The sequence below is a fragment of the Diorhabda sublineata genome, chromosome 7, assembly GCF_026230105.1.
Source record: "Diorhabda sublineata isolate icDioSubl1.1 chromosome 7, icDioSubl1.1, whole genome shotgun sequence".
NCBI classification, from domain to species: Eukaryota; Metazoa; Arthropoda; class Insecta; order Coleoptera; family Chrysomelidae; genus Diorhabda; species Diorhabda sublineata.
In genome coordinates, this window is record NC_079480.1 from 33,168,490 (window position 1) to 33,190,382 (window position 21,893).

Here is a 21,893-nt window from a genome sequence, read left to right on the forward strand (position 1 = left end):
CATTCAGTTTACCATCGCTTCCTCAAACACAGGATGCAGACCATTTTCACCGTATCCGAATCAATAGAAAAAAAGTTATTACGATGAAATGTTTTCACTTTTTTGCCAATAACTTTTTGAATTTTGTATTTATGACAAACATTCACATAAACATTATTGTAGGCAAAGCGATTTGCTACAAAATATGTCTCCGCAAATTTTTTGTAAGATTGATAGTTTCCGAGATATCGTGAAACATTTGTTTTCAAGCTCGCAAACTTGGGGTTAAGCTTGTATTGAACCCCCTACATGTTCCGTGTATAAAATTGCGTCCTCTAAAAAATGTTCAGCCCATGTAATAAATGAATGCGGTCCATCGAAGACAACATCGGCATTGGAAAAATTTTTATCGGCAATTATTACTTCTAATTTCTATAATATTACGTTATCCACTATAATTAGAAGTACCATAAAGTTTCTTTTTCAGACCGGTTTTAAAATCAGTGCACCATATCTAAAAATAGTCGAGGCTCTTTCTGAATTATTGTTATTAAAATTATTTTTGATGGATGTCTTACAAAAACGGACCGCAGGTAATATGAGGAATTACAAATTAAGGATGATGGATTTCTTTTACAATCCAATTTGCAATGACTTTCAGTAATCATCAATAGCTTGTAGTTTTTAGTAAAACACATAGTTTCTAACTGTTTTTTCTAGGATATCTGGAACTTTTGGTACGATGTTCAATATGAATCGTCAAGCTCCTCTTCTTCTTTGTTGGAAAATCTTTGCAGACCGAGTCATTTTTTCAGAATATAATCCGGGAGGTCTAAACTTGCGAATAGAGTGCATGAGGTAGCAATTCAAATTTTAATTCAATAATTTTGATTGTTTCAGCTGGTGCACTGAAACAACGCTTTATTCTTATTCAAGTGCGGCCGTTTATGCTTGATTTCTTCGTTCAAACGTTGCAATAAGTTCGCATAATTCCTTTTTTGAGATAGTCATTGAAAATTATCACACGCGCATCTCAAAAAACCGACACCATGAACTTGCCTTCTTTGGAGCCAGTTTATTTTCAGTTCATTGTTTCGGTGCAAAAATTTCGCTTTATTTCTGTGACAAATTGCCAAACACTCAATGGAATCATCTTCACGACGCTGTTTTTGTTTCATTATGAGCGAATGCGGCACCCATATTGTTCACGGCTTTCTCATGTCCAGTTAATACGCGATGTATTCACTTTTTGAAATGTCTACTATGTCCGCCAGCTCGCGCACTATCAGTCGACGTTCATTAAGTACTACTTTGTGGATTTACTTCAATATTTCTGGAGTCGCTACCTCATTTGGTCGAGCACTGTGATGCTGATCTTCGACTCTGCTATCCAATAGACAACGAAGGAGAAATCTCAGCCAGAGTAGAATCTAGTGCAGCTTTTATATTGGTTGGACTCAGGCCTTTCAAATAAAAGTATTTATTCGAAAATTCATTGAAAACGTTCACTATTGATGGCTGCCAAGCAAATTCCAAACAACGTGGCGTTAGCCATCTCTAGATCAAGCAAGGAACTTATGAGACGTATCCTACAATTGTTCAATTGATCAATAAACATTAATTGAACAGTTTTTATACGTATAAATGCATGTATATTTTGTGCCATCTGTCACGGTTGAATAACTGTTCAAAGTAACAACTTGAGATCAGTAATCGTTCATTTCCAAGCAAGTTGAAAAAATTACCATGTTAAATTACTTAAACAAAGAATTTTCGAATGTAGAACGCTGTACTGTTACAAAAATAAAACGTTAGTTTAATTTCCAGACGCAATTTTGTATGACTAACAATAACAGTTGTATTTAAGGTCATTCAGAAAGTGTTACAACAAAATAACCAAAACAATAATCATTTTTAAAGTCATTGATGTGCAATTGAAGAAGGAAGTATAGAAAGTGAAATAATCAGAGAGTCAATTTATTTTTTTATGTACATCTTTAAAAGTTTCGAATTTACTCAGTTTTGTAAATTTCGAAATGTGGAAACCGTTTTTTGTTCATACAAATCCGTATCAAAAATTTGTTTTTGACACTGAAATATCATCCCTCTTGTTCAGTAAATTGTAGTATATTAATTCTTACAGACTTCAGTACAGAGAAGTTGATAGATTTCGTAGGCGCAAGGAGAGGTCCTTCTATGCCCAGAAAAACCTTTTAACAAATTGTCAAGTATTGATAAACGAAAGTATGAAAAATTTAAAATTTTTTCAACTGTTGAATGCCTGATATTTTTATGCGTATGTCTATTATTAAAAATATGTCTTCAACAATTAACACAAGTTCTATTTTTTCTTCAGGATTTAGTAAATTTGCCATTTTTATTGTAATCAACAAACAACAACCCAATCACTGTCACATACTTCATGTCAGGGCATCCTAGATTGCCTTAAATTGTATCCATTCAGAATAATTAATACGGAATGATTGGTAAATAATAACAAAGCCCGAATTTTTATAATAAATGCTTCCATCCATAGTACATTAAACGTTAGAGTATTCCTTTAAAATATGTTTAATGGGAAGGTGATTCACAGGTATTCAGATATTTTTTGTCCTCCTAGGTCTGCTGATTTGACTCCCCTTGACATTTTTTATGGGGTTACTTAAAACAGCAGGTTTATCAGCGAGGACCATTTGATGTCGAAGCTGTAGGATATTGAATTAAAATTTAAATATGTTTGTTTCTGTTTAATAAATATATACGTAATAAATGCATTTATTACGTATGTAAATTGCAGGGTTGTTCAAAAACAGTAATAGATAGAAAGGTTATCTTATGTTTAACAGGTAAGAGAGATAAATTGTATCCAGTCAAAATAATTAATACGGAATAATAGCATAATAAATGGCCGTAATTGCATATTTGAATATAACTTTTAATTCAAAACAACTTTACAACATTTTTCTGAATTGTAAAAAATAAAGCACAAAATTCAAATTTTTTGACACACCTCGTATACTGCTTCAAAAAATTTATATCTGATGGTTGCACTTTTTATCAAGAAACTTTTTTTTTTTCATAAAACCACTAATAAACCTTATGGTTCCAACTCAAGTAGAGTAGATAAAATTTAGAGATTTCTTGAATTACGTATTCAAAGAGAATAAATATATTAAAATTCTGTACGTATTTATTTTTCTTAATATAGAAAACTTTGAGGTTATCAATCAGAAATTATATTTCTGAAATACCACTTGATAAATTAATTGGCAGTCGTACCTTAAGGGCTATTATATTAAAAAGTAACGGGAAACACGATTTACATAAAAATAATTTTGGGTTGGAATGTTTTGGTTAACTCTCGTAAGCTGTCTCAGTAAATATAAACCGCCTGCAGATGTAGTAGCGAGAAAAATGATGTGTACGTTTCAAGAATTTAATCTATAAAAACCGTTTTCAAAAGAAAATGTATTTTGCTTTTCCCACAGAAAAAACAAATATTTTTTCTACGATCGTGTTTTAAATATTATTTTTTTCATCGTAAAAGTGTTTTTAATAACCAGTGTATTTAGTTTGCTTTGAAACTAAACATACACCTGTAATATAAAGTACCGTTTATAAATACGGGATTTTCTGTAAATTTGCATCTGTCGGTGGTGATATTTGTTTTGATTTTTTAGAATCTAATTTATTTCAAAAAAATTGTGTGTGTCAGCTCCGACGCACGACTGGAGTTTACTCCTTAAGTTCGATAGTCTAACCAGACGCAAAAAGACTTTATTTAACTTAAAAAATATAAAAAAAAATTAGAAAATTTATAAATGCATAATTATAAAAATTTTAACCGACTTTAAGAAAATTGATAAAAAAAGGTTTTTATAAACATTTTTTTTTAAATTATTATAATTAATTTTTTATTTAAAATATTATTTTAATAATTAACAAAAATGGTTATAAAAAGATAATTATGTCACTAAATCTTTTACATACAATAATAAGTAGTACATGAAAATTATTTAAATAAGCTAAAAAATAACTTTTCGAAAGAAAATTATATAAAAACATTATTATAATGAGAAAATATTGTCGATTTTTCTGATAATATTATCGAATTATTGACTACAGTTGTTAATATTTAAAAATTATTTATAAAAAAAATCATAATAACGTGGAAGAATTTATAGACATCGACAAAAAAAATAATTTTTGGTTAGGTTAGAAATTTTCTATTTTATGTGGATGCGCTCGATAATTCATATTGGGTTGATTATCTAATTTTATGTGTTGTTTTCAAATATATATTTATATGAACTACATCGATAATTATTAAAATATTTAATAAATACAAATTGCACGTGCTCATACATATAATACATGAATTATAACGTACCTTGCAACCACGCGTTTGTTAGTTGTTCCGGCAATATCATCTACACCTCTTTCTGCCATAGTTATTTGAAAATACTTTCAGTTCACTTTAGCGGAACACAATGATAATAAAACTTCACAATGACAGCAATATAAGTATGTCGACACTGACAAATTAGAAAGTTGCGCACCAAAAACGTAACGAGGTCATTCATCGATAGATTTTACTCCTCACATTTTTCTCATACCGGGCCCATTATATATGCAAATCGATTCTTAAGGAGTAAACTCCAAAAAAATGAATTAGAGCGTTTGTACTTAAATCGTAATTAACATCCTTATCTAGGGCATGTCTGGACAATTTTTTTTTAAATTTGGCACATAACATTTTTAGGAAGTTATTAGCTGTTTTAAATTATGAACAAAACATTTCTTCATGTATTGATCTACATGAACAAACGCTAAGTTATTATCCATGCGCCTAACTAATCGCAGTGAAAATAAAACCAGATCCATAGCACTGGTAAAAAATCTACTGATAAAAAAGACCCATGGGAGGTAAGCTAGTTCCCCTTTGAGTGGATGGGTGATGTGGTTGAACTCTCCATATTGGACGGCTGCTAACGACGTCTGACCAAAAGTGGGCGGCCGATAATTGAGTCAAAATTGGTATAAAGAGACGAGACATTTTCCGGAAGGTACATTTAAAGCTGAAGAGTTTGTTTGTTTGCTTATTTTAACAAGCTAATATTAGAAACTACTCGATCGAATTGAATAATTCTTTTTGTGTTGAATAATCCATTTACCAAGAAAGGCTTTAGGCTATATAACATCACGCTGCGACTAATTTTACAGTTTGAAAATTAAGTTTATCAGTTATGATTGCACCTTAACGGGGGACTAAAATCCCTTTCCAACAAGTTGCCACACGGCCCCCTGTTTAAACATAAGAGCAAACATAAGAAAACGTCTAAAAATAGGAACATGGAATTTTAGAAACCTATTTGAGATGAAAAAAACTGTCAAACCTCAAACATGAGATGTACAGAGTTAAATTTGATACTGTGTTCTACAACTCTGGCAATGAAGTAAGAATTAATGAAGTCGATTGTAGATTTTGTTTCGTACTCGGAACGCCCAACTTTAATGAAACTTAAAGCTAAACAAATAAACAGATATAAGCGCTAACAGAGGAAGGAACGAACTAAGATGTGCAAAAAGTTTGTAAAGAAATTGAAAAACTATTAAAACTGACTAATAAAACGACATAAACATAATTATGGGCGATTTCAACGCTAAAAAAGAAGAAAGTAAGTTTAAACAGATAATTGGATCATACGGTTTTGGAGAAAGAAACGAAAGACAAGCTTACGTCGATGCATTGCAAAAAATTGAGTAAATAAATGTAACAATAAACAAAAGAACATTCATATTTCATAGTCGAGTGGTTAGCGGTCGAGGGTCTTCTGGTACATCCGTCGTGTCGCATTTAACATTACCAAATTCCGATATGGGCACTCACAGATGACATGGTCTAAAGTTTCATCCTCTCCTATTCATTCCGAATAATCCGTGATGCAATGATGTGGAGACAGCACCAGATTTCACGCTTATTTAATTTGTTTGTTAAGAGACGCAGAGGTCCTTCCATGTGTCCTTCTCCTTCGAGCCTTTGTGCTATGTCAGGTTATCCGATCTCAATCTGGCGAGTAAGACATTACCAAAAATTGTGTTAGCATTTTCGAAACAATTTATTTTCCTAAAATCTACATTTGCTACAATTTGGTAAAAGGTACGTTTAACTTGATCTACCTTATTGCGCGACTCGAAAAAACGTTGATCAGGATTTAACAGAAGGGAATCATACAAAGCTTAGTTTTCGGTGAATCCTACCATAAAATATAGTTTTATATCAATCGAAATAATATAAAACACTTTAGTTGTAATTAAACAAGACTTTAAACATAAAAAATATGCCGTGAGCAATAATTTTGAAACCAGAAACACCTGCTCTGTATTTTTTCATGAATTGGCTGTATACGTCTACTAATAACTGAATTCTTAACACAATTACTGTGTTTTTTTTTTCAATTGACCTTGGAGATTTCATTCGAACACAATGGATAATATAAATTCTGATTGTTCAATGGTTTCATTAATCAAAATATATTGGATAACATAACCTTAAAAAATGTATGAGCAATTAAATTAGAATGAGAAATTAATGACGAGATATAAAAGCAGGTTTAAGAAATTTATTAAATTTAATGATGTCCCCCAAAAATGTTAACGATGTTGTGAGAATTGTTTCAGTTTGTGTTATGCCTGAGCTAATAAAAGTTTTCGAGATTTTTTGGTCTTTTATAACCATAAATTGTACGGAACAAAAGAAAAAGGTTTGGAAAAGTCAAAAGCTCTATCATATAATAAAATCTAAAAGTACCTCTTTCATTTTAAAGCAGTGTCCTGTCAGAAGTTCGATCGCCAATTTAATGTTGTGTCTGGACATCTCTCAGATAGTTCTTCAGACCTTTTAACTGATACTTTTATGGATGTTTTAGACTTTATTAGGTCTAGTGTGTTCTGATCCATTCAGTTTGTTATTGATGTGATATCTCTTGAGGCTATAGTGGGGCTACGGTTTCAAATATATCGTCATGGCCTCTTTCAGGCAAGGCTGGAATTGTACAACATTTTGTATGACCTCACGGGCCATGGTTATCCTAGCTTTCAAATCAGCAATATGGTCTGGTTTATTTAAATATACTTTAGATTTTAAATAACCTCTTAAGAAGTAATCGAAAGGAGTCAAAACGGGGGATCTAGCCGGCCATTAGATCTTTCCACGTCTTCCAATCCATCTATTGGGCAAACCTTGTTTAAATAATTTCTAACTGTACGTGTAAAATGCGGTTGAACTACGTCTTGTTGGTAGTAAATAAACCAATCTATCTCGTTTGGATAATTAACATCAGGCACTTGTAATGTAGGCATTAAGAAGCACCATTAACTGTGCCCTCAAAAAAATAAGGGCCTATAATCTTATTGTCAATAATACCAGCCCAAACGTTAACATTTTTAGAATATAGAGTGAGGATTTTATCTGCTCCAATTCTTACTTTCTATCAGGACCATCGTCATTCAACTCCTGAACCACCTGAACTCAAAATTCAAATGCAATCATGTTCTGATAACTCTATTTTCAAAGTCGACTTCAATAAAATCTCCATTATTCTGATATTTCCCTATTATATTGAACTTCATATGAATTTTACTAAAGCATCCAGATATTTATGTTATTGAAGATGCACTTTCAGTGAACCCATTCTTCTCTTTTCTAAGAATTCGATGAATACGCGAGTGTAAACAAATTTTTTTCCTCAGAAATTACAATGGCTATTGAAATCTATATTTATCAAATATGTATTGCTTCTCAATGATAAAGAACTCTATATAAATAGTGAGCTAATAATTCAGGCTCGTTCCACATTGTATATAAATATTTATTTAAAAGCTTTTGCTAGAGAGAACGCGGCGTCAATATTATAAGAATGTTGAGGATTTGATATTCATTTATAGAAAAGAGTGTTGACAAAATATATTATGTAAAAAATATATATAATAAATAAATTGTTCCTTTTCCGAAGATGCGCTGAAACAAAGTTAATCCGCGTCAAGTTTAAGTGAAAAAATTGTTTTTCTAAAAACGTATGGTTTTATCCAAAAATTGAAAAAATGGAAAGCATTCAATCGATTAAAACATTGTTATAACGGAAAAATGTTTATGTTATTTGTTATAAACATCAAGTATTTCCTTCTCGGGCCTTGAAAACACGTTGACTCAAAATGATAATTTGAATTAATCACATTATATATATTTATATATTATTAGAAATTCTACTGCATAAAAATGCGTTTTTAAGAAGTCAGATAAATTAATTGTGCAGCCTGTTGATGTTTTTGATGTATCTTTTGTTTGTATGTATGTTTTGTATCCATATTATGTGGTAAATTAGATAAATTTTTAGATTTATTTAAAAAAAAAGAATAGGCTTATATTACGTTCAGTTTCATTCCTGGCTGTATGTATCATATTTTTATTTCTTTTAATCAAGATCATTACACTTTCAAATTCTACTCAATGAACTTTTTCCAAATGATTGTCCTTGCTGAAAACGATGTATCGCAATACTTGAAATCGCACAATTCTTTAACATATAAAACGGGTTAAAACTGTTCCATATGAATTTCTCTAATGTGTCTGTTAACACTGAACTGTCTTGAGAAGATTTTATTACAATATATAGACGCTACAGACATTTTACGAGTTTTAGAATTGTCAATTTGTCAATTGACACTATCACGTTATGTCATGGAGGGTGGGGAGTGCCAAGTCCTGGGAGCTCTACTAAGTGTAATTACAAGACTCAAAAGCATCAAAAATTTTGTGGTAGTTAAAAGCACAGCACTGTGTATGTTTATAATGATTTGGGATCACTGCGACCCAAAAGAACCATCGCTTTAATTGCCAGAGATCTTCGTCTTCTATTTCGAGCGCTCCCAAGTATAGTGCCTTGGATTTCCTTGGTGTTTCACACTTCGAGAGAGTGTGGATAGAGGTTTAGCATCTTCAGGAGTTTATTGATGCGATAGTGCCCCGATAAAACTCCTGTTAGTATTCGTAGATTGTTCTTACTTAGGTTGATACATTAAGCAGATCTACTCTGGTTATAGTTGCCCAGTTTCGGACCCTGTAGGTTGCCCCAATAATTGGTTTTCATCCTATCTACCTTCTTCCTCGCTGCTTTTTCTATTGTTCTATAGCTGATACCACAGAAGTGTTCTAATACTATGGAGGGCTTGTCTGCCTCCGCTTTAGCGCCCCGGTGTGTCCCGGAATCAATTGTGGGCTAATTTTATTCTTCTTACCTAACTCGTTTAATTTTTCCAAGCAATCCCAAACGAATTGGGATTTTATGATTGAGCTGAGCACTTTTTCAATTGCGTAGATTTCTGCTTGAAAAATTCTTCGTGAGCTGTCCAGACTTTCAGAGTGTTTTGGATTCTACACTCCTATTCTAGACATTTCTTGTTTATTTCTTGTATGGTGCTTTGATCCCACTTGCTACAGTTTATTATTTGAAGCGAACTTTTTCGATGCAACGTCCTGAGGTATTTTGGTCATTATTTAGGAACCGGTTTTCTTTGATGATTCTATTTCTGAACTGCCGTTTTCTCTACCACGCTTTTCAGTAATATGTGGGAGATTTAGAATCACTTCTAGTGCGTCTGTCGGGCCGGAATTCATGGCCCCAGTTGCACATAAGCAAGCCAATATTTGTACCTTTGAGAAATTGGTCCTCCGCACTAGTTCTAGTAGCCGAAACTACTGTCCCATACCGTGATGATTGGTCTCACAATTGCCATGTACATCCACCTTTAGTACAGTAAATAGTGAGTTGTGTGACCAAGAAAGAAAGAACTAAACAACTCCGAGTTCAAACTAGATTCTAATGGAATATGTTTTTGTCATATTGGCGGTATCATAATCCATAACAACAAACCTACATATGTATAAGGTAATAAAATTGATACCATAAAGAAAAATGACCAAATGACAGCTGGTGGTTATAGAATATTTTCCGCAGTTTATAATATTAAATTGGTTATAAAATATACAATTACCGTGCCGATCAAAGACGATTGTAAAGACGTTAATGCATGCAGAAATGCATTTGAAAAACATGTTATCACGTTCACAATGTACTTAAATATCAAAAAGTAACCTTAGAAGGTTATTTGTATAACGGTACATCTGAATATATTTACATGAAATTTATATAAAATAAAATTGTCGTCGGATATTTACAGAGAATATAAAATAAACGAGTGGCAATCGAATAATTCTTCCGATTCGTATAGTTCGGAATAAATATGAAGTGATAAATTGTTAAGGGGCTTATACACGGAATATTAGAAGAAAACAGATCGACAGATACTTAATCTGCGACGTTGAAGGAAGTAAGCGAAAAATTAGAAAAAAATTAATGTTGAATGACTCTATCAGCAAGCACAAAAAAATAAAAGTTTAACATCTAGAACAAGTAACTCTAAAAAACACCGAAACACGTATATAAACTTTAAATTGAACATATTTATTGCCAATAAAATGAATATTTACTCTTCCTGAATGTCTTAAACCTTTCTGTATACGAATAGCTCGAACAAAAAAATTTCTGGGATCAGATTTCGTCAATACATCAAAAAGCGTTTTCAACGGCACCGTGTCTTAGTACTTTTCGAAATCAACAAATATGAAGTGAGTGGCGAAATTTCTGGCTTTACCTTTCCGTAGTATTCGCTGCAAAACGAATGTATTATCAATATATGAAGGTTCCGCACTAAATCCGTTCTTCTATTTCAATCATATTTTGTTTAATTTTCGTCCCCATTCAACATGCACTTATGGAATAGATCTGTTATAATTTTCGGTCCTTGGTTCACCAGCTCAATGAGAATATTTCCGGGTTTTGCCGCCTTTCTATGGCCCCACAAAATATATTTATTTTCCACCGTAATCACTTTTCCCAGCCATGTTCGATAAGTTCGATACCGATCATCAAGCTCCCAAAAAGGACATTAACTGCCGACATCTCCTCTTCGTAATTGGAAAATCTTTCACCGACGAGGCAAGTTTAGGAACAGAAAATAATCCGAGGAAGCTAAATCTGGCGATTAGGATGCATGAAGTAGCAATTCAAACTTGAAATCGTCCCAAAAAACCGACGGCATGACCTTCCCTAGATATGAACCGATGTTTGCCTTCTTTAGACCCGGTTCTTCCTTCTCATTCCATTGTTTTGTTTTTCTTTTGTTTCGGGTGTGAAGTGATGGACACACGTTTTATTCACGGTTATGAAACGAGGCCAAAATTTCGCTTTATTTCTGTGAAAAATTGCCAAACTTAACGACGCTGTTATTGTTCCATTGTGAGCAAACGCGGCTACCATTTTATGCACAGCTTTATCATGTCCAGTTAATATTCGATGTATTGCGCTTATCTTCAACGTTTCTGGAACCCGTTACCTCATTAGGTGAACCACCGTCATGCTGGTTATGTTTGAAGTCTGCCACCCAATATTTTACTGTTGACAACAAGAACTTATTGAATGATACTCGTATCAACTTACATTGATAAGTAGCCTTCGACGTGACTATTTGAATAACAATTTTAATACCGTGCTGGTCATCTGCGTTGATGAATTATTCATAATATAAACAGTCATTGAACGTATAAAATCTATAATTAGCAATAGTCTATAATAAAATAACTAATATTTATTTGTAAATAATATCGTACATTCAAATATTTTTTTTGCGGGTAGTTTAACACCTCAGCCAAAAACATTTTGTTTGCGTAACCATTTTGAGAAGAAAAACTGTATGTATACCTTGTTTTTATGACGATTGCTATAGAAAATATTTACATTTCTATATTTAGAATCTAATTGGTCCGATTAAAAATTGTTGCTATATGCAATCAATAAAATTCTAAATTTAACTCAAATTTTGTTAATACCCATTTCAACGATTTTCAATAAACTGTATTTGGGACAAAGTTATGTTAAATCAGAGGATGGATTATCCACAGGGTATGATGAAATAAATAAAAGACCAGTGTACGTCTTACTGGGCCTAAGATACTTTTTTCTGGTGTCCGTAACTCAAAGGCAATTTCACACAAGAGGGAAAGACCATGATCGTACATGAAGCTAAAGAAAGAGCTTCCAAAAAACTCGGAGGAACAAAATATAACACAGGCAAACATATGAAGGCAAGAAAAGAACCAGGGGAAGAAAGAAACCTATATAGAGGAGAGAAAAGAGGAGTTTTTCAGAGTAAATGAGATTAGGGTCTTGGTGTTATATCTCAGAGTCCAGTACTGGTTCAAATTCCACCTACCAGGAGCAATCAGTTATTGTATGAAATTTCTTATTCTATATTTTGTAAACTTCCCAGATCAATCACCGACATTGCGTTGCATTAACGTTAACAGAGCTGAAAAATACGATTTAGGAACCACGGATAGTTTCTGTCTGGCGCTGTAAGGCGTCCAGCCATCACAATTCTACGGTACCCGTTGTATCGATAATCACGTTTAAAATTTGCAGTAGGATACAGTTTTGGTAAAATAACCAAAATCTTTCGTGAATAAATCTCCGATTTAAGATAACCCTAATGCCTAGAAGTAGACGTACAAAATTTTAGGCAAACCCTTCTCAAAAGCTCCCGGTTATTCGTTCATTGGTAAGAAGTGATTCGATTCCGTGATCTCAATCTGCCTTCTCTTGGAATTACACCGAAGAAATGAAAAAGTGGAACAAAAAAATATAAAAAAATCAAAATAGGAAACGACAATAATATGCTTACCATCGAGAACACTGTCAACACTAACGCTATCACTATATATATATATATATATTCATTTCTTATTTATTGGACATTCCCATAGGAATAGTAACCGTTTAATCAAGAGCTCTTCGACATGTTTTTTGAAGTGAATCAATCCACGTTATATCTATTTTTCTTTTTATAATCTAAAACTACTTGCAAGTTTTAGCTTTTTCCGCTATTTTTCGCTATATTTTCCTGTCCTGGGTATTACTCCACCATCCACGCACTCCCATTTTGTTCCGATAATTTGTTACTTGGCTTTTTGGTCTTCCTCTGTTATTCTTTTCACTGGTGATAGTTTCTTCATTTAAGATATCTCTAATTTCAACGTTCATAAGGATTTTTTTAGGTGTTAAGTTTTGCTTCATCAGTTTTTGTTAAATTCATCGTTTCGCCTTCATAAGTTACTGTTGGCATTGTTGTTGTTCTGTATATTTTCATTTCAGTGTCCTGTGGATCCTTTGAGTAAGTTCCTCTCCTCGTTCATTTTAGTTGTTAACTGTTACTTTCAGTATTTTAAATTGTTAATCCCATCAAATATATATTTCCCTTTCGCTATATTCTTGTGATTAGCACCATTTTGTTTTCTCTTGAGATCTCAGAGCCACTGGGACGAGCTAGTCGTTGAAGCGGTGCCAAAAAAATAAATATACCATAAGCAAATATCATCAAATTTTACAACCAGCATATGGGAGGTGATCATCAAGATTGATAAGTTGGAAAATACCAAATTTAGAACAAAGGAAAAAAATTATACTGCTGAATATTCATTCGAATAATAAATATGGTTGTTACCAATGCGTGGATATTATACAGAACTTAGAGCACAATCAATAAGTTGTTTGGATTTCAGAAGAGCAGTTGCTCTGCCATATTTGAAACTTAACTGCAATGGTATGAAACGGAAAACGTAAGCTTCATGAATCGCTGGATTCAACGCAAAAACAATTAGAAAAGGTGCCAATATTTCGTAGTTTCATGGAAGAATAATTAAAATAATTCAATTTTTTATTTTCATGTAGAACTCTAAGTTAACGTTAATAAACAATTTTCGAAGAGAATTTGGTTTTAATATGGTTTTCAATGAATGGTATACAATTGAGTATGTCTGGCCAGACGTGATCGTGGATTTAATGCAAGACGCTTATTAGCGATAATGGAGGATTTCCACAAGATGCCGTTTCAAGGTTTAATCTAGAACTAGAGTGATTACGACGAACAAATTTATACTGAAACAATACGAACAATAACTTATTAGAAGTGTAAGTGTAAAGTTTGACATCGAAAAAAGTAAACAACCTTCAAAAAAGGTAATTTTCCATTAAAGATGATGACCGATCGGGAAGGCCAGTTTCTGTGTCAGTCCCCGAAAATATCGATGCAGTTCATGACAAGATTTTATCAGACCGTCGAATTGGGCTAAAACGGATATCTGAAGCACTGAATAATTCATACGAACGCGTTCATCATATAGTTCACGTTAATTTGGTCATGAGAAAAATTGCTGCAAAATGGATCCCCAAATGTTTGAATGTTGACCAAAAGCGTGCAAGGGTAAAACCATCGCGTTCGATCTGTGCTCGATTTGAAAACGATGCAGACTTCTTAAACCGAATTGTTACTATGGATGAGACTCGGGTACATTTTTACGATCCAGAAACAAAGCAACAATCGATGGAATGTCGACATTCTGGTTCTCCAAAACCTAAGAAGTTTCGTGTCCAAAAATCTGCTGGAAAAGTTCTTGCTACAGTTTTTTGGGATTGCCATGGAGTAATCATGATTGATTTTTTGGATAAGGGTAGAACAATAACTGGAAATTACTGTTCAACATTACTGTCCACTCTATGGGAAAAAAATAAAGAGAAAAGACGCGGAAAGCCATCCAAAGGTGTTTTGTTTTTGCAGGACAAAAACCCTGCACACAGATTTGGCTCCGTTCGACGATCATCTCTTTCCTCAACTGAAAAAAAGTTTTAAACGTCGTAAATTTTATTCCAACGGGGAGGTAATAAAAGCTGTGGAGGTCTGGTTTACAAAGCAAGAGGAAACATTTTTTTTGAAAGGTCTAGACACGTTGCAGGTTCGCTGTAATAAATGTATCCAATTAAGAGGAGAATATGTTGAGTAATAAAATATTTTGACAGTGAAATTTTGTTTGGTTCTATAGTAGGCTAAGAATTTGTCGTACGTCGAAAGTAAACCACTTTTTTGTGTTTGCAAAGGGGTTTTTTTGACCGAAAAATATGTATTTAATCAATTTATGACCTATCTTCTTGTTAAATTTTAATTTGAATTATAAAAGTCTGGTTGGAGATAAAAGTCATAAGTGCAACGTTTTCGAAATTCGAGAAAAAGTGATTGTGTGTTAATATTATCATTTCCCATAAGTATAAAAAGTCACCAAGTAAATATGAATGCTATAAATGCACAGAAAATTCACTGTTCTACCATATGAGAAATTTCACCAAAGTTTAAGTTTATCATATTCACTTGATCTTGAGTTTTACCATTACATGATCAACTTCAACTCTTCACACATCAACACGACCTCAAGATTCGGAAGATTTGAACAGAAGAATAACAGCTGCATAAGCAGAGCTAGAAGTACAAGTATTTTGAAATTCCAGAGAGAAGTTTCTCTTCTTTTTGGAAAATTAATACTTTATATTTTATTAATTTTTTATATATTATCACAAAACACCTGATATAAAAGATATAATCAAGGTTTTACTTCATTATTCCCAAAGTTCTGGAAAGAAAGCTCAAATATTTCATATTTTTGAAATAGTAACCGAGCTAAAAATAAGGTATCACCCAATTCTATTTCATTTTTAATATTTTTATGATTTATTTTATGTATTTATTCAATAACGTGTAGCTTTTCCATTATTTTCACCTATTCTTAAGTCTAGTTGTAAACTTTCTATGAAATAAATTACTTTTGACGCGGTTACATGTTACATTTCTAAGAACGAAATAAATCTTCCAATAGTAGTTAGATACATTACGAACAGTTATCAACGATTGTCTATAATAAATGTTCCGTATCCTTGTGAATCTTTTTATAGAACTTAATGATCACATTCATGAATTATTGAATATATAGTGGGCACCTACGTAGCCATACCTTACACATACTTCACAAAAATTAATTTCTACTAAATAACATTTATTTCGGGTACCGAATATTCGATCAACTTTCAACGGAATTCCTATAGAAGATCTACAAGTAATAATACATTGAGTGAGGCCAAACAACACAGGGTTATTTCTATTATGAATCAATTTAATGCACTATTGGGCTACCAGAAAAAGATACTCAACACTTTATTCTTGTATAATTGTTGATATCCTCTGGATTATTTATTCTTTCTAAATGTTCTGGATCCCATCTGGATCAAAAACAGCAAACGGAACTGGAATAGGAGTGTACGGAACCAAAACCAAACACTTTGAAAGCCTGGGCAGCGCCACAAACATTTTTCAAGCAGGACGTTGCATCGAAAAAGTTTAGCTTTGAGAAAAACTCCATTATTAAATAATAAACCGTAAAAGCGAGTGGGATTAAAGCACCATTCAACAGACGGAACTAGAATCAAACACTCTGAAAGTCTGAACAGCGCACCAAACATTTTTCAAGCAAAAATCTACGCAATTAAAAAATGTTCTCAGTTCAATGTAGAGAAAAATTATCGCAAAAAAGGATAATCCGATAATCAAGCAGCCATTAAAGCTCTAAGCTCCAATATCATAAAATCCAAATTCGTTTGGGATTGCCTGGAAATGAAATAACTGGTAAGCTTGTTGAAGCTGGAGTAGACAAGCCCATCACACTACCCGAATCCTTTTGTGGTATCAGGTACAGAACAACAGAAAAAGCACTGAAAAAGAAGGTAGATAGGAGAAAAATCAATTATTTAGACAACCTACATAGGCTAAGATTCTTCTGGGAGCTTATAACGAGTTCTATCGCCTCAACCTGAAGACTCTAGACCTAGCACGCAATGCGGCGTGCATTCTCTGTGTGAAACACCAAGAAACCCTAGGGCGCTGCACCTGGGTGCAAATGAAATAGAAGGCCAACATCTCTGGCAATTAAAACCATCCCACAATCTAGATTTTTGGAAAGGAGCGGGATTGATGGGCCAGCTGTAAATACTGGGTTCTCCAGTATCACAGAAAGAAAGGGGGACAGAGTGGGATTCTTTGGTCGCAGTGTATACGAGACCCCAAATCCATGCAAATTTGGTTCTAGTCTTTGAAGACATTTAGTCGCTAGACGAATATTTCAATTATTTTTACTGAACACGCGTCAGATTTAGATTTTGACAAAATGAAACTGTTTCAAATAATTTATCTACCGGTTCAAATCCATCAATTAAAAGTAGTGATACGTCTATGGATTACCAACGCTTCATCTTTCAATTTGAGAATTCTAGCATCCCAGATGTAGTTGTCTTAACTTAACCAAGGCCACTTTTTGAACTAATTGTTTTATTTAAATTTCGAAAATAATCGTTTGATCATTTATTCTGATTAACCTCGAAAAAAAACTGGAAAATATAAGCGAGTACTTACCGATAGAAAAGCACGGGACGAACGCGATAGGTCCGGAGAGATGTGTAATACATAACAGAACATCCCCTACCAGTAAACAAGCCACATGGTTCGTCTGACATCGCCAATGCAGCACGTGGTGACTGGCCGGAAGCAGCGAACCAGCAGCTAGAGTAGCCGCTAGGAAAATAGCACTAATCGCTAAACCGATGGGATATAACGTGAAGCGAATATCTGTTTCATTTTGAGAAGGGATGAGTTTTTTATGTACTTGTGGTATGTACTCAGGGCAAGTGATTATACTCGCCGATCGTTCTGAAACAAAACAAAACAAAAAATATTTATTGCTCAGTTTATTTGGTAGTAGATGTGTTTGTTGTTGATAATTATTTCAGTTCGTACGATCAGAAAATCGAAAAAAATTGCTACAAAAGGTTACATTGTTTCAATGACTTTTTTTTAGTTCTTGGTTAGTTGTGCTAAAGTGGTTGGGGTGTATATCCCGGGGAGATTCTAAATAGGCCAAAATAAATCGAAAATGAAGAATGAAATTTTTCGATATCTCGCTTCGTTTTCGAGATATCGACACTTGAAGTTCAAAATTCGCTTTACACACACACACACACACACACACACACACACACACACACACACACACACACACACACACACACACACACACACACACACACACACACACACACACACACACACACACACACACACACACACACACACACACACACACACACACACACACACACACACACACACACACACACACACACACACACACACACACACACACACACACACACACACACACACACACACACACACACACACACACACACACACACACACACACACACACACACACACACACACACACACACACACACACACACACACACACACACACACACACACACACACACACACACACACACACACACACACACACACACACACACACACACACACACACACACACACACACACACACACACACACACACACACACACACACACACACACACACACACACACACACACACACACACACACACACACACACACACACACACACACACACACACACACACACACACACACACACACACACACACACACACACACACACACACACACACACACACACACACACACACACACACACACACACACACACACACACACACACACACACACACACACACACACACACACACACACACACACACACACACACACACACACACACACACACACACACACACACACACACACACACACACCACAGTTTTCAAAATTTTGCACCGAAATCGATATTATACATTAATATTGATTTTAAAAGTTTAATTTCGCCGAATTTGACAATAAAAAAATTTTTACTTAACCAAAAAAACTGCCAGTCATGTTTGTACGTTCTTAATATTTCCTGCAAGTGTTATTTCGCAGCGATAGGATAGTCTGGCGCTGAGCTATTCACATATGAATACTAAAAAAATATACAAACATTCTACTTCGGATTAATCACAGACACATTGATATGACTTTGCCAATAAATCTGTATAAATTGGGCACAAGGCTATTTAAAACTAATTGTTTTGAACCGAAGTTTCTTCTAAATATAATATATATCAACGAACGCGAGAAGTACTAAATACCTACCACTACCACAGTTATATGGGTGTGCTCGAAATTGGCATTGTTTACTCGCACGATTACAATCCTTTGGCATCATGATTAGAAGGACAAAGCTTGTCAGGTCGACGATACAGAGACGGATTTAATATGAACATTAATTCATACATTAAATACATATTAACGTCCAATATACATAGTGAATTCTTAGCCTAACACAAAGAGAACACACACTTCTAAGAGAGTCTGACTAAAGCATCTAGACCACTATAAAGATGCATCTAGACCACTATAAAGATGTCGTGGATTTTTACAGTCAAAATATTCGTTTTATTTCATAGTTGCTGTTGAATCTTTTACCCCTTCAGCACAAAATCAAATCAGTGCTAAATGTTAAGTGTTCGATCTCTATGAAGCCTCATGCGTGCACAATAACCTTTTTTCGATCACTTCTTGACGAAACTACTTTAGTAAATCAAAGTAATATACCGCGTTTAAGATTATATTTGATTTCTTAAAGTCAATCTTCCAGTCCCAAAATATTGTAGCCATCACTTTTTTGGTGGTTTTCGTGATCTTTACTTCTCTTGGCACTAGCTCTACTTTCCGATACCACTCAATGGAATCTCTTTTGGATATGGGATCATAGCCAAAAGTCCATACTTTCATCACTTGTTATAATAATCAGATCATATTTTCTTGGTTCTCACAGCAAAGCTCTAAGAATCGTTTATAATATTTTACTCGACGCTGCTTTTACACTGTGCTGAGAATTCTTGGAACGCTTATATTGGAAATGTCCTTCACTAATTTAATTATTTCTGGAATAGTCACAGGACCTCGTGTCCCATACGTGGGTCATCTTCTAATGATTCTTGTCCTCAGCGAAACAGTTTAGAAAACAGTTTAGAGCAATTTTTCATTGTTGGAAATGGTGTACACTGTTGACGGCCACCAATCAACTCAAAAGTCAATTTGAGAAACTTAATGGACATAAAATGGATCGAAGCAGGAAGAGTAAAGCTTGTCGAGGCGAGATTTTTGCGAATACGCTCTATTTACTGGATGAGGACAAGAATTCATGGACGGCACTGCGTAGCTGATCCAACTCAACGTGTGGCTTTCTCACAAACAAATAGTAGTACAGTGAACCAAGCAAATCACCTCGCAATTTTAAAGACCTTCATGGATTAATTTGAAATATTGACAGAAGATCAAAAATGAAGCAAATAACAAACTTGATTTGGTGAGAATGTATGCTTCTACCCTAGGGGTGAATGCCACCCTTACTCGGGGCTGGAAATTAAAAAATTGTGTGTGTGTGTGTGTGTGTCAGCTCCGACGCACGACTGGAGTTTACTCCTAAGTTCGATAGTCTAACCAGACCCAAAAAGAGTTTATTTAACTTAATAAATATAAAAAAAAATAGAAAATTTATAATATTATCTTAATAATTAACAAAAATGGTTATAAAAAGATAATTATGTCACTAAATCTTTTACATACAATAACAAATAGTACATGAAAATTATTTAAATAAGCTAAAAAATAACTTTTCGAAAGAAAATTATACAAAAACATTATTATAATGAAAAAATATTGTCGATTTTTCTTATAATATTATCGAATTATTGACTACAGTTGTTAATATTTAAAAATTATTTATAAAAAAAATCATAATAACGTGGAAGAATTTATAGACATCGACAAAAAAATTAATTTTTGGTTCGGTTAGAAATTTTCTGTTTTATGTGGATGCGCTCGATAATTCATATTGGGTTGATTATCTAATTTTTTGTGTTGTTTTCAAATATATATTTATATGAATTACATCGATAATTATTAAAATATTTAATAAATACAAATTGCACGTGCTCATACATATAATACATGAATTATAACGTACCTTGCAACTACGCGTTTGTTAGATGTTCCGGCAATATCATCTACACCTCTTTTTGCCATAGTTATTTGAAAATTTCACTTTAGCGGATCACAATGATAAAAATTAAAACTTCACAATGACAGCAATATAAGTATGTCGACACTGACAAATTAGAAAGTTGCGCGTCGTAGGGTGCGCACCAAAAACGTAACGAGGTCATTCATCGATAGATTTTACTCCTCACATTTTTCTCATACCGGGCCCCTTATATATGCAAATCGATTGTTAAAGAGTAAACTCCAAAAATTTCAGAATAACCCCATTATAACAATAACACATTTTTTCAAGGAAAACTCTAAAATTACGCATTTTCTGGAAATTATTTTTATCAAAATTGAAGCTTATAAAAAAACAAAGAAATTAATCAGTTTAAATTAAATTTTTTAAATAATATTCAGCAACTTATGAGTCACTGGAAGCCAATTTTTTCTTTTTCGTAAATTTATGCAGGTATTTGAGCTCAAATAACGGAAAAACGATAAATTTTTCGTAAAAAATTGCAATGAGAATTTTTAAAGTACTTTTTTAGAACTTTAAAATGAGCTTTTATAAAACCGCATATCATGAAAATTAAGCGAGTTATGACGAAAATAAGTTAAGTAACTCGAATTTAAAAAAACTGACACCATGTGCGGCATAATTAAAATTAATCGTAGCCCATGTAAAATTATATTTGTTTAAGGACTAACAACACGTTCCAAAAGTTTAAATGGTTTGGTAAACGTATATTTTGAAAAAAGTTGTTTGATGCGAAAGTTTTTTTTCGATTTTTTCAAAATATCTCAAAAACTATTGGATCAACGAAAGAATTTTTTTGTAACCAAAATTTAGCTTTTATTTTACTGAACATTTTGTTTGTTTTAAACTCACGTAGCTTCAAAATTAAACGAAATATAAGCGTTTAAAGTATTGATTTCAATACTAAGTAAGAGTCTTTTTT

General features: G+C 33.4%; 1 protein-coding gene across 2 annotated transcripts in view; it reads right to left on the reverse strand.

The window, feature by feature from the left end:
* LOC130446327 (probable G-protein coupled receptor Mth-like 1) overlaps positions 1-21,893 on the reverse strand; it is a 147,716-nt gene that overhangs the window by 111,977 nt on the left and 13,846 nt on the right. Inside the window, exons 1-2 of one of the 2 annotated variants that reach the window (XM_056782514.1) lie at positions 18,762-18,850; positions 17,383-17,676 (exon numbers count right to left, since the gene is read on the reverse strand). In XM_056782514.1, coding sequence (XP_056638492.1) covers positions 17,383-17,676; positions 18,762-18,780 — 313 coding nt within the window. In that variant the 5' untranslated portion in view covers positions 18,781-18,850. Of the gene's footprint in view, positions 1-17,382; positions 17,677-18,761; positions 18,851-21,893 lie in introns of those variants that run through there. The other variant, XM_056782512.1, reaches the window with a different exon arrangement.